Below are 14,044 nucleotides of genomic sequence, written 5' to 3'. Positions count from 1 at the left end.
CAGACTTTGTTGCTCCATAGTCCTTGCTTTTTCAAAGATCAAAATGGAAGAAGCACCTGGCGGGTCTGGCTCAGTGGTTGAGTGTCTACCCATGAATCAAGAGGTCCCCAGTTCCATTCCCAGTCAGGGCACATGCCTGGGTTGCAGTTCATTTCCCAGTGTGGGTGGTGCAGGAGGCAGCCGATTGATATGTCTCTCATTGATGTTTCTATTTCTCTATACCTCTCACTTCCTCTCTCTCTCAAATCAGTAAAAACTTAAAAAAAAAAAATTGCTAAGAAAAAGAAGTTATCGCCTGGCTGGCATGGCTCAGTGGTAGAGCATTGACCTATGAACCAGGAGGTCAAGGTTTGATTCCTGGTCAGGGCACATGCCCGGGTTGCAGGCTCAATCCCTAGGGTGTGGCATGCAGGAAGCAACTGACCAATGATTCTCTCTCTCCATTGATATTTCTCTTTTTCCCTCTCCTTTCCTCTCTGAAATCAATAAAAATTTATTTTAAAAAAGGTTATCAAGTTGGTGGAAATGGTAGAGGTTCTAAAAGGAAGTGCCAGACTATAACTATCCTCTGCAACAGGCCAGGACAAAATTCTGTTCTTCAGGAAATTCTTAAAAGAATATTAGTATAGAGACATAAAAAAGCTTCTCTAAGGAATAATTTTGGTATACATTTTGGCATCCATTGGGCCAGTGTAAATCTAGAGCAATAACCAGGATTGAACTTGGCCTTTAGAGCATCACTGTTGAATATCATAGGCCCAGCCACATGTGGCTATTTTAATTAAAATTAAATACAATTAAAAATTTAGACCTTCAGTTGCATTAGTCTTATTTCAAATGTTCATTAGCCACATGTGGCTAGTGGCTACTGTGCTGGACACCATAGATATTGGACAACATTGCTCTAGAGCAGCAGTTCTCAACCTTTCAGTCCCGACCCCTTTGGGAGTTGAACGACTCTTTCCCAGGGGTCGCCTAAGACCATTGGAAAACACATATATTATTACATATTGTTTTTGTGATTAATCACTATGCTTTAATTATGTTCAATTTGTAACAATGAAAATACATCCTGCATGTCAGATATTTACATTACAATTCATAACAGTAGCAAAATTACAATTATGAAGTAGCAATGAAAATAATTTTATGGTTGGGGGTCACCACAACATGAGGAACTATATTAAAGGGTCGCGGCATTAGGAAGGTTGAGAACCACTCCTCTGGAGTGAAGCCTATCCATGTCCAGGCATGCGTACTTTATTTTTGTTATATCCCCTCATGCCAGATTAATATTTCTTCATGTTTTACCTCTAACTTTTACCTTGGTAACGTCAACTGGGTAACTGCCTTATTTCCTTATTTATATACTATGAGAGGCCCAGTGCACAAAATTCATGCACTGGGGCGGGGGGGTGTCCCCCTCAGCCTGGCCTGCGCCTTCTTGCAGTCCAGGAACCCTCGGGGTATGTCTCCCACCACCACCTCTGCACTCACCAGCCCAGCTTCTGGCTGTGCGGCACCCCCCCTGGTGGTCAATGCACGTCAGAGCAACCGGTGGTTCCGCCGTTTGGTTGATTTGCATATTAGCCTTTTATTATATAGGATTGTATTCACATCCATACTTCAGAATTAGTAATAGTTCATTTTTTATCTCCTGCTCCATTCTTAAAGAAAATATGTAATGTTTAAGAAACTAGATTAACAAATGTTGTAACTAAAAAAGTGTATATCTTTTAAAAATTGGCATTAAATGAAATATTTTTCTTCTTTATATTTAATAAATAAGGAGAAGAAAAATCAGACCATGCCACTTCATCTCAGGAGCCTAGAGGATGTTCAAATCCAAGACCCTCAGAGGACCTCACTGTCAAAGTGGAAAGGTTTGCTTTTATTTTTGCAAATAGTAGTTTATTAAAAAGACAGTGGTTTTCAGTTATTTCCTTAATTTGAGAAAAAGCTAAAATTGTACAAATGAAGTGTAAGGATTCTGGGTTGAAAACTTTTTATTATCTGACCTACTTGTTTGTATCTATAAAGATCAATTCTGGAAGTAAAGTTCTTCTGTATCTCTGAAGTCATCAGTTAGCTTTAGGTCTGATCATTCAAACAATCATTTTTTATTTGCATTTTGTGGGGGTTTTTATTTGTTTAGTTTTTAATTAATCCTCACCTGAGGATTTTTTTCCATTGATTTTTTTTTTTTTTTTTTTTAGACAGAGTGGAAGGGATAGGGAAAGAGAGAGAGAAAGATAGATAGATATCAGTTGGTTGCTTCCCACACATGCCCCACCCAGGGCTGGGGATCCAGCCTGCAACTGAGGTGTGTGCCCTTGACTGGAATTGAACCTGGGACTCTTCAGTCCAAGGGCTGACACTCTAACCACTGAGCAAACCAGCTAGGGCTTCACTGGCATTTTGTAACAGAAGGTTTCCATCTGTCACTTCTGCTTTCTCTCTCTATGCCATAGAATAATAAGTTCCAGATGGGCAAGAATTTCTGCTAATTTTATGACTGTATACTGAGCCTGGGTTCTGCATAAGTGGGTGTCTACTAAATGTCATGTGTTATTGGTTGGTCTCATAATCAGATACAAATGTCTGGCTTGTGGTTTCTAGTTTAATACTTCAATGATTTAGTTAAAATAAATAATAGTCTTTTATACTATGATTCTTTTTTTTTTTACTTAATGTATTTTTTAATATTATTTTATTAAATCTTCATTGTTCATATAATTACATTTGTTCCTCTTCTCCCCCCCCCCCCCTGCCCCATAACTCCCTTCCTTCCAGTTCCCACCCCACCCTCCACCCTCACTCCCCACCCACTGTCCTCATCCATAGGTGCACGATTTTTGTCCAGTCTCTTCCCGCATCTCCCATTCCCCTTTCCCCCCCAAGAATAGTCAGTCCATTCCCTTTCTATGTCCCTGATTCATTATAATCACCAGTTCATTCTGTACATCAGATTATTTATTCACTTGATTCTTAGATTCACTTGTTGATAGATGCATATTTGTTGTTCATAATTTGTATCTTTACCTTTTTCTTCTTCTTCCTCTTCTTAAAGGATACCTTTCAGCATTTCATATAATACTGGTTTGGTGGTGATGAACTCCTTTAGCTTTTCCTTATCTGTGAAGCTCTTTATCTGACCTTCAATTCTGAATGATAGCTTTGCTGGATAAAGTAATCTTGGTTGTAGGTTCTTGGTATTCATCACTTTGAATATTTCTTGCCACTCCCTTCTGGCCTGCAAAGTTTCTGTTGAGAAATCAGCTGACAGTCGTATGGGTACTCCCTTGTAGGTAACTGACTGTTTTTCTCTTGCTGCTTTTAAGATTCTCTCTTTGTCTTTTGCTCTTGGCATTTTAATTATGATGTGTCTTGGTGTGGTCCTCTTTTGTTTGGGGTTCTCTGCGCTTCCTGGAGTTGTAAGTCTATTTCTTTCACCAGGAAGGGGAAGTTTTCTGTCATTATTTCTTCAAATAGGTTTTCAATATCTTGCTCACTCTCATCTTCTGGCACCCCTATAATTCTGATGTTGGTACGCTTGAAGCTGTCCCAGAGGCTCCTTACACTATCTTCGTATTTTCGGATTCTTTTTTCATTTTGCTTTTCCGGTTGGGTGTTTTTTGCTTCTTCACATTTCAATCTTTGACTTGATTCTTGTGCTCCTCTGGTCTGCTGTTGGGAGTCTGTAAAATATTCTTTATTTCAGTCAGTGTATGCTTAATTTCTAGTTCGTTCTTTATCACAACATCGAGGGTCTCATTAGATTTCTTGTAGATCTCAATAAGTTTATCGGCAGCTTCTAGATAGTACTTGAGGGACCTTAAAAGTGTGGTTCTGAACTCAATATCCTCCATTGACAATTTTGTCCTGTTTCTTTGTCTTCGCATTTTTTATGCTTTCTTGGTGCACCCCTTAGTGGTCTTTGTGCGCAGTCTTGTTGTAGTTAAGCCTTGATTGTTGTAGTTAATACTAGGGGGATTTGACCTCAAGACCAACTGGCTGTGAGAATCAGCTGTGTCTGCAGTGGGAAAACTTCTGTCCTCTGTGGAGGTGCTAATCTAGCCTTTGCCTGAGGCTCTCCGGCAAATGGCTTTGTGCGGGGGGGGGGGGAGGGGCTTGGGCGGGGTGGGTCGCAGGGGGTCAACAGGGCGGGCGGAGGGAGCAGTTATGGCTGCTCTCAGTCCCGTTCCCGGAGGCTCTGCCTCTCAGAGTCCCAGCATCCGCTGCAAACCTCGGAGAGAAAGCTGCCCTCTCGTTCCGACTGATGCCGGACAGTCCCACTTCTCCCGTTTGAGTCTGGGTCCCTAGAGACTCGCCCAGAACTGGAGCTCAGAGTCTGAGACTCCCTCCCGATTGAAAACGACTACTGTGCCCTCAGCCACCAGCCCGCTCCACGCGTACCTCCGCACCTTTGTATTTTCTGCACTGCGCTTCCTCTGAGTCTTGGCACTCTGTTCTCCTTCCTTCTAGTTGAAGAATTTCTCCTCAGCCAGCCTTCCTGTGGTTCTGGGTGACGTCCGTTCCGTCTTTTAGTTGTATTTTTGAAGTGGTTGTGTGAGGCAGCAAACTCCGGTGTTTACCTATGCCGCCATCTTGGTTTCTCCATAGTATGATTCTTAAAGGTTATATGAGTTAATGGTAAACAGATAAGCAGGATATTTTTTTAATCCTGACTTAAAACCACTTAGTGTTATATGAACATTAAGAAAAATTCCTTAGCCGGTTTGGCTTAGTGGACAGAGTGTCAGTCTTCAGACTGAAGGGTCCCAGCTTCGATTCCAGTCAAGGGCACATGCCTGGGTTGTGGGTTCAATCCCCAGTGGGGGGTGTGCAGGAAGCAGCCAATCAATGATTCTCTCTCATCATTGATGGGTCTATCTCTCCCTCTGAAATCAATAAAATATATTTAAAATAAATTAATTAATTAAATAAATATATATTTTTTTAAAAATCAGCTTAATTGCAGAAAAACCTAGATTCTGATTGGTTTTCTTGTTTTTTTATTTTATTGATTTTTTTACAGAGAGGAAGGGAAAGGGATAGAGAGTTAGAAACATCGATGAGAGAGAAACATCGATCAGCTGCCTCCTGCACACCCCCTACTGGGGATGTGCCTGCAACCAAGGTACATGCCCTTGACCGGAATCGAACCTGAGACCCTTCAGTCCACAGGCCAACGCCCTATCCACTGAGCCAAACCAGTTAGGTCCTAATTGTACTTGAAAGAGTTGGGCATGATCAGGACCTTGATTGAAAAGCAGGATAATCCTCACAGTGGTGAGAGAGGAGCAATAGCAGGAAACTGAAGTTCCCAAGGAATCATCCTCTTTTGTTTCCTTCTGTTTTGCTAACACCAAACCCACCACTGGGCATTCTTACTTGGACCACTTGGGGTGAAATGGAAAATCAAAAATTAAGAAAAGGATTTGGAGACTTGGTGGGAATGAGAAGAAATACGACAGGTGGCCCTTTATTGTGGGGTTTGGTCAGGTGCTATTTAATTCAGTGGGAAAGTGAAGTCTTGATTTTTAAAAATTTTTAATTATAGTTGACATACAATAATAGTTTCAGGTGTGCAACAGTGATTAGACATTATGTACAAAATGATTACTCTGATAAATCTAGTACCCACCTGGCACCATACATAGTTATTATAATATTATTGACTATATCCCCTTTGTTTTACTTCACATCCCCATGACTATTTTTGTAATTGGCAGTTTGTACTATTTGATCCCTTTCACCTTTTTCATCCATCCCCTCAATCCACTCCTATTATTTCTGTTATTTTGGGAAAGATAATATATAGTACCATCAGTTCTAACCTTGTATTTGGGAAGGTTTCACCCTCAAAGAGTTTAAAGAATAGTATAACAACCACCTTTTTGCTGATTCACTTGAAAGTTTCAGATATTTCATTTCACTCTTAATGCTTGAGTATGTATCTCCTAATAATAAAAAAATTGGCTGAGTTTCTGTTGGCTCTGAGCAGGGCCTCCAGCCTAGTTTGGAGACTGGGGTCTACACCCACCAACCCATGCTCTGCCCATCCCTCAGGTCAATTAAAAAACACACAAAATAACACAGTTGAGCCTGGTGATTGTGGTTCAGTGGTTGAACAAGGAGGTTGTTCACAGTTCGATTCCTGGTCAGGGTACATGCCGGGTTTATGGGCTCGTTCCCCAGTAGGGAGTGGTGCGAACAGGCGGCATAGCTCTCTCTCATCATTGATGTTTCTGTCTGTCTCTCCTTCTCCCTTCCTCTCTGAAATCAATAGAAAAATATTTTTTTAAAAAACCTTTTGAGTAGTAGATTTCCAGATTGCAAAAGTGATGAAATAGTTCATTTGTCATTGAGTAAGATACAGTAAGCTTTTCAACCAAATTAGAACAAAATTGCATCTGCAAGTGATAATATAATGAAAGAATAAAGACATTTTCACATTTTAGTACAACACCATTACCATACTAAAGAAATTGTAAATTATATTATCTAATATTCAATCATATACATATTTCTGCAGTTATCCTAATAATGTCTTTTATAACTTTTCTTCTCAATTCAAGATCCACATTCAAGGATCATTCATTGAATTTTGTTTGATTTCTTTTTTTTTAAAATATATTTTATTGATTTTTTACAGAGAGGAAGGGAGAGAGAGAGTGAGTTAGAAACATCGATCAGCTGCCTCCTGCACACCCCCCACTGGGGATGTGCCAGCAACCCAGGCACATGCCCTTGACCGGAATCGAACCTGGGACCCTTCAGTCCACAGGTTGACGCTCTATCCACTGAGCCAAACCGGTTTCGGCAGATTTCTTTTTTTTTTTTAAATATATTTTTGTTGATTTCAGAGAGGAAGGGAGAGGGAGAGAGAGTTAGAAACATCAATGATGAGAGAGAGTCATTGATTGGCTGCCTCCTGCACACCCCAACTGGGCATTGAGCCCACTAACCTGAATCTAATGGAACCAACCACATGTACTACTTTGCTCAGCATTGTATTTGTGGGGCCCTTTTGTGCTGTTGCATGTGGCAGTAGTTGGTGCACTCTCATTGCTGTATGGTATTCTATTATTTGACTATTGTATAACTTATCCATTCTACTGTTGATGGATATTTGAATTGTTTTCAGTTTGGGGCTATTATGAATAGGACACTATGAACATTCTTGTACATGCCTTGGTGAACATATATTTTGGCTGAATTTGTAGGGAATGGGAATTTCTTGGTCATAGGTACTGGCCAGTTTTCTAAAGTGGTTATACCAATTTATAACTCCCCTCAGCAGTAAGATGTTTCACAAATCCTCCCCCCCCCAATGTATTATAGTTCATTTCTCTTATTCTTTTTGATGCCCAGATTGCCCCAGATTTGGCTAGTAGAACCCCTTCATGCTGAGTCTTCTGTTCTTTGGACAATCATCTCATCATTCTTTGAGCACTCACTTGATTTCTGGCATAAGTTGTTCAGCTGAGTTTTAGCAACTACATATATCTTTGTAACCTAAATCCCTCTCAGAGAAAGTTCCATTATTTTTTAAAATTGAAATACAATTTATATACTGTAAGACTCAAAATTTACAAATCATTGAGTTTTAATATATTCACGTTGTGCAAACCATTACCACTGTCTGCTTTCAGAATCATTAGTTTCTTAATTGGCGAATTTATTACAGTTGAGAATTAATCTTGTTATTAGTTTTTATAAATGCTAGCCTTTAGTTTTTTGCTTTTATTTTTTAACAATTTTGTACCATATTGCTGTTTACTTCTGTGCAAGGGGTAAAGCATTTGTAAGTCATTGATTTATATATTTGTTTGAAGATACAGATGTGTGTGTGTATACTTTTTAATGTATTTTTATTGATTTCAGAGAGGAAGGGAGAGGGGGGGAGAGAAACATCAATGATGAGAGAGAATTATTGATCGGCTGCCTCCTGCACGCCCCACACTGGGGATCGAGCCCGCTACTGAGGCTTGTGCCCTGACCAGGAATTGAACTGTGAACTCTTGGTTCATAGGTCCACGCTCAACCACTGAGCCACGCCAGCCAGGCCTAGATGTATATATTTTAAATCAATATCAAATAAATCAGGGGGGGATAAAAAGGGAACTAGTGGTAAGTAGGAGATAAGGTGCTTAGAGCTAGAGTCAGTCAGCTTCCCTGTGGGCTTCCCCGGACTCACCATGGATTTCTCTAGTGGCCAGGGGCAAGGCAAATAATTTGTTGCTTTGTATTCAGGAGCTTTTTTTGTTTGTTGTTTCTATATTTCCCCAGTTGTTTGTAGCTAAAGAAATCATCTAAATATATTTTATATTAATATGATGTGTCTCAGTTAATGTATTTTTTTAAAAACTTTTATAATACAGACTAACCAAAAAACTTGAAGAAAGGAGAGAAGAGAAAAGGAAAGAGGAAGAACAGGTAAAGTTTGTACACTTAGCATTGTTTTATTCTTCCATTAAGTGAGGGAAAATTTGACTCCCTATTCAGTTGGCAGACCTAGGATGGCTTCCTGGTTATAGTTCAGTGTTGGAGCATAGTGAAGGGAATTATCTGTCTTCTGTAGTAGGATCATAGTATGCACTTTTTTAGTATTCTTTTTGTAAATAGCTAGGAGTAATTGGCTCATTATTTCTCTCTCTGCTGTGAGTCTTTTTATATTAAGAATAAAGGGACTTGAACTAAAATATTTTTGCTTTGATACAGATCAAAATTTTAGTTTCTTTTTGTAAAAAAAAAAAATTGTAGACATTTTGCCGAATTTTTCCTGTCATGTTGCTGCATTCCATTTTTCTCACCATGCGCTCCTAATCTGCATCATCTCTTTAGGGTTTTAATATAAGAAAGTTATCATTTAATATAGGAAAGTCAAATAAATGACTGCCTTGTTGTCCTTGAAGGGTAACCTATTCATCTCAAACTAGTGACCTGCAATTCTCTTTGTTTTCAAATTACATTGACCACATCGTACTCTTAATAGAACCATTGGCAAAGACGTATAAATTTGACCTTTATCCCATGCTGTTAATAGATTCTACTGACCTCTTACATTTTATGAAGTAAATGTACCTACAACCTGCTATATACAGAATAATATCTAGGGCAGATTATTAAATAATGTTTGAGCTCATAAAACTTTCTTTTTAATTCAGAGAGAGATTAAGAAAGAAATTGAGAGGAGAAAAACTGGAAAAGAAATGTTGGATTATAAAAGAAAGCAAGAAGAGGAATTAACAAAAAGAATGTTAGAGGAAAGAAACAGAGAAAAGGCAGAAGATAGGGCAGCTCGAGAGCGTATAAAACAGCAGATTGCATTGGTGAGTATTAAGTTTATTTTTACTGCTTGACTGTAGAACATTTGTGAAGTTGTTTTTCCATGCATAATGGTTTGGTTTATTACCAGACAGTGTACACAAAAATAGTAGATTTTTAGTGGCTCAAAAAGTACCAATTCTGCCAGAAGAGGCAGAAAGGAAGAAAGGAATAGAGAAGGTGTATGAAGAAATAATGGTAGAAAACTTCCCTAACCTGGTACAGGAAAAAGTCACACAAGTTCAAGAGGCACAGAGAACCCAAAACAAGAAGAACCCAAACAGACCGACGCCCAGACACATTATAATTAAAATGCCAAAAATTAAAGACAGAGAATCTTAAAGGCAGCAAGAGAAAAGAAAACTGTTACCTACAAAGGAGTTCCCATAAGGCTGACACCTGATTTCTCATCAGAAACTCTACTGGCCAGAAGGGAATGGCATGAAGTACTCAAGGTAATGGAAAGAAAGGTCCTGAGACCAAGATTACTATATCCAGCAAGGCTATAATTCAAAATAGATGGTCAAATAAAGAGCTTCCCAGACAAAAAAAAAAAAAAAAAAGGCTAAAGGAGTTCATCATCACCAAGCCAGCATTACAGGAAATACTAAAGGGATTGCTGTAAGGGATTGCTGAGAAGAAGAAACAGAGGAACCTACCCATACAGAGTTAAAGTGGCTATAAACAAGTACGTCTCAATAATAACCCTAAATGTAAATGGATTAAATGCTCCAATCAAAAGGTGTATGGTAGCTGAATGGATACAAAACATGACCCAACTATATGCTGTCTACAAGAGACCCGCCTCAAAACAAAAGACACACACAGGATGAAAGCGAAGGGATGGAAAAAAGATTTTCCATGCAAATGGAAAAGAAAAAAAAAGTTGGAGTAGCAGTACTCATATCTGACAAAATAGACTTTAAAAGCATCATGCTAAGCGAAATAAGACAGTCGGAGAAGGATAAATATCATATGATCTCACTCATTTGTGGAATAGAATGTACAACATAACTGATGAACAAAAATAGAATCAGGGGGAACAAAAATATTCTAGAATATAATATAAGTAATTCTGTTATTTGCAGATTTTTAATATTTCCTACAACTTTTGTGACATACTATGTTAGTACAGTTTTGGTGTTATACTTAAAATCCTTTTATTCTTGAAATATTAACCGTTTGAGTCCCAAGCAGCGCAATCGCGCTGCTTGGTATTTCTCGACATAAAATAAAACAAGCGCTATCACATTGTTTGGGTCTTTTCGTACTCATTTAGAGAAAGCACAGTTGCACTGTTTGGGATTCTTCGACAGTGTTTTTTTCAATACCCCCTGGGACTCAAACGAATCGTATGTTTTCTCGACATAAAATCTCAGCAGCGCGATCGCGCTGCTTGGGACTCAAACGGTTAATGTTTATTGCATGTAATATTATATGTAAGATCATTTTTCTTGAATAATTGGTGTTTATCGCATTTAGCATTTAAAATCGTTTTTCTTGAGATATTATTGCATGTGACATTATATTTAAAATTGTTTTTCTTGAAGTAAAAAAAAAGCTGATAAAAAGTACCAATTCTCAGCTTCCTTTTATAGAAATTGTACAGTGAATTAAAATACAGTTAATATTAAAATTGAGATTTTTTTCAAATTAATTTTTCTCAATGTTATGAATTTTATCAGTAGTCAAAAGGTAATTTTCAAAGATTCTCTAGAAAAGAAGCTAAGAATTGGTTACCTAGCAGTTTCCTCTAGTCACGAGCATTCTTTTTTGGGACATTCAAAGAATTTATACCATCAAGTAGAAGCTTAGGATGGTTTAGCAGCAATTGCTTTTAGAATTGAGTAGTTGTAACACATGAAAATGAAAATTACATCTACCTTTATATTGCTTATTTCTTTATTCAACAGATACATATGTACTATATGCTAGACCTTGTTCCGGGCTCTGGTGATACAGTAGTGACCAAAATCAAGTCCATGTTTGTTTAATAACAGCTCTGGTCCGTGGCCGTTGATAAAACTAAAGAGTACCAGATCCAGACTGATTAAGTTACATGTATGGCTTTAAGGGATTTCATGCGTGTGTGTGTTCCTTGTGTTTGGAAATATGAGAGTAGAATTCTGGCAGTGAAAGATACTTAGCATCTAACTGTTTTAAAGGATCGTGCAGAGAGAGCAGCTCGTTTCGCAAAGACAAAGGAAGAAGTAGAAGCTGCTAAAGCTGCTGCCTTGCTGGTTAAACAAGCAGAAATGGAAGTTAAGAGGGATGCTTCTGCAAGAGAAAGAAGGTACTTTATTTTTTTGCTTAAACATCTTTGTATATGTAGCAGCCGAGAAGAACAGTGGTTGTGGGCTGCTTTTTAACATTGATTTGTGTGCTGTAGCTATAATAAGTAGTTTCAGAAGGACATATTGATGAGTTTTGCAGCTGCCAATGGTATTTGTTATTAAATGTGAATGTTCAGTGTGATAGTACTAAATACAGACAGTCCCTGACTTATGATGGTTCGACTTAGGATTTTTCAGTGGCTGCACCTTCCTGCACACCGTCCGTGTCTACTGAGTCAGCACCACCCAAAGCTGCCTCTTGCACTTCCTGGTTAATACTTGTTCCTTCCCACCCTTGCTTTGACCCTGAGGGCTATTGCCCAAAGATGGCTATCCTGCGCTGTTACATAGATTGGCCCTACAACTGTCAAGTTTGGTGTCCCACCCTAGTTACTAGTGTAATATTAAAGTTTTTTTCTTTAAGCAACGCAAAAAAAAAAAGTATAAAATCTTAGGGAAAAGAAGGAAATCTTGTGATCTTGGAATAGGCAGTGGATTCTTAGACATTACATCAAAAGTACAAGCAACAAAAGAAAGAAATAGATAAGTTGGACTTCACCAAAATTAAAAAAAAAAACTTTTAAAAATATATTTTTATTGATTTCAGAGAGGGAGGAGAGATAGAAACATCAGTGATGATGTTTTGCATCATATATATCTGATAAAGGACTTGTATCTGGAATTTAGAAAGAATTCGTATAACTCAACAATAAAAAGCAAACAATCCACTTAAATATGGGGAATGGATTTGAATAGACATTTCTCCAGAGAAGATAGTCAATAAGCACATGAAAGGATACTCATCATCACTAGTCAGAAGGGAATACAAATCAAGACCACAATGAGATACTATTTTAATCCCTCTAGGATTTCTACATTTAAAGAGACAGTAACAAGTATTGGTATGGATATGTAGAATTGGAACCTTCCTACATTGCTGAAGGGATTATAAACTGATGCAGCCACTTTGGAAACAAAACAATTTGGTAGTTCCTCAAGATGTTAAACATAGAGTTGCCATATAATCCAGCAGTCTATTTTTAAATATATATTCAAGAGAATTGAAAATAGCCCAGCTGGTGTGGCTCAGTGGTTGAGCGTCAACCTATGAACCAGGATGTCATGGTTCAATTTCTTTCAGGGCACATGCCTGGGTTACGGGCTCGATCTCCAGTGTGGGACATGCAGGAGGCAGCCGATCAATGATTTCCATCATTGATGTTTATCTCTCTCCCTCCCCCTTACTCTCTGATATCAATAAAAATATATTTAAAAAAATAAGAAAGAATATACTTACCTGGCAGGGGAGATACCATGATCGCGAAGGTGGTTTTCCCAGGGCGAGGCTTATCCATTGCACTCTGGATGTGCTGACCCCTGCGATTTCCCCAAATGTGGGAAACTCGACTGTATAATTTGTGGTAGTGGGGGACTGTGTTTGTGCTCTTCCCTAAAAAAAAAAAAAAAAAAAATCTAATAAAAGAAAAACATGCAAATTGACCTTGCCTTCACTACACCTTAAGCCATGCCCACCACCCAGTCAGAGCGACTATATGCAAATTAACCCAACCAAGATGGCGGCCAGCAAACACGGAGCTAGAGGGAGCAGGAGGCTTGGTTGCTCCAGTGATGGAGGAAGCCAAGCTTCCCGCCTGCTGCGGCCGGCTCTGAGCTCCACTGAAGGCAACAAAGTTTCGATTATAGAAGGTAAATAAATCCCAGAATTAAAAAAAGAAGAAGAAAAAAAGGAGAGGCTGGGAGCTTCCATCACTGGGGGGCGTGGCCAGCCTGAAAACGGCCCTCAGCCCCTCACCCAGACTGGCCAGGCACCCCAGTGGGGACCCCCCACCCTAAAGGGGGTGTGGCCAGCCTGAAAACAGCCATCAGCTCCTCACCCAGGCTAGCCAAACCTCCATGGGGTGAGGGTCCCCACTGGGGCGGGCTTGACCAGCCTGCAAACAGCCATCAGCCCCTCACCCAGGCTGGCCAGGCACCCCAGTGGGGACCCCCACCCTGAAGGGGGTGTGACCAGCCTGCAAACACCCATCAGCCCTTCACCCAGGCTGGCCAGGTACCCCAGCAGGACCCCCACCCTGATCCGGGACACCATTCAGGGCAAACCAGCCGGCCCCCACCCATGCACCAGGCCTCTATTCTATATAATAAAAGGGTAATATGCAAACTGACCCTAACAGCAGAATGACTGGGAATGACTGGTCACTCTGACACACACTGACCACCAGGGGCCAGACGCTCAATGCAGGAGCTTCCCCCTGGTGGTCAGTGTGCTCCCACAGGGAGAGCTCTGCTCAGCCACAAGCCAGGCTGATGGCTGCCAGTACAGTGGTGGTGGTGGGAGCCTCTCCCGCCTCCTCAGC

The 14,044-nt window shown here is 39.7% G+C and overlaps 1 protein-coding gene and 1 non-coding gene across 2 annotated transcripts in view; both read left to right on the top strand.

Moving 5' to 3' along the window:
- The window catches only part of UBXN4 (UBX domain protein 4), a 44,886-nt gene that overhangs the window by 21,179 nt on the left and 9,663 nt on the right, over positions 1-14,044 (top strand). The window contains exons 6-9 of the mRNA XM_070423077.1: positions 1,790-1,883; positions 8,388-8,442; positions 9,174-9,338; positions 11,499-11,626. Coding sequence (XP_070279178.1) covers positions 1,790-1,883; positions 8,388-8,442; positions 9,174-9,338; positions 11,499-11,626 — 442 coding nt within the window. The remainder of the gene's footprint in view (positions 1-1,789; positions 1,884-8,387; positions 8,443-9,173; positions 9,339-11,498; positions 11,627-14,044) is intronic.
- Positions 12,956-13,119, top strand: LOC139015931 (U1 spliceosomal RNA). The gene has a single exon (XR_011472578.1). It is a non-coding gene; the product is annotated as a U1 spliceosomal RNA (small nuclear RNA).

This window comes from Myotis yumanensis, unplaced genomic scaffold, assembly GCF_028538775.1.
Source record: "Myotis yumanensis isolate MYYU_CA2020_CCGP unplaced genomic scaffold, mMyoYum1.0.hap1 SCAF_8, whole genome shotgun sequence".
Lineage (NCBI taxonomy): Eukaryota > Metazoa > Chordata > Mammalia > Chiroptera > Vespertilionidae > Myotis > Myotis yumanensis.
The sequence above is the reverse complement of the archived record's forward strand: the minus strand, read 5'-3'. Positions and strand labels throughout refer to the sequence as shown.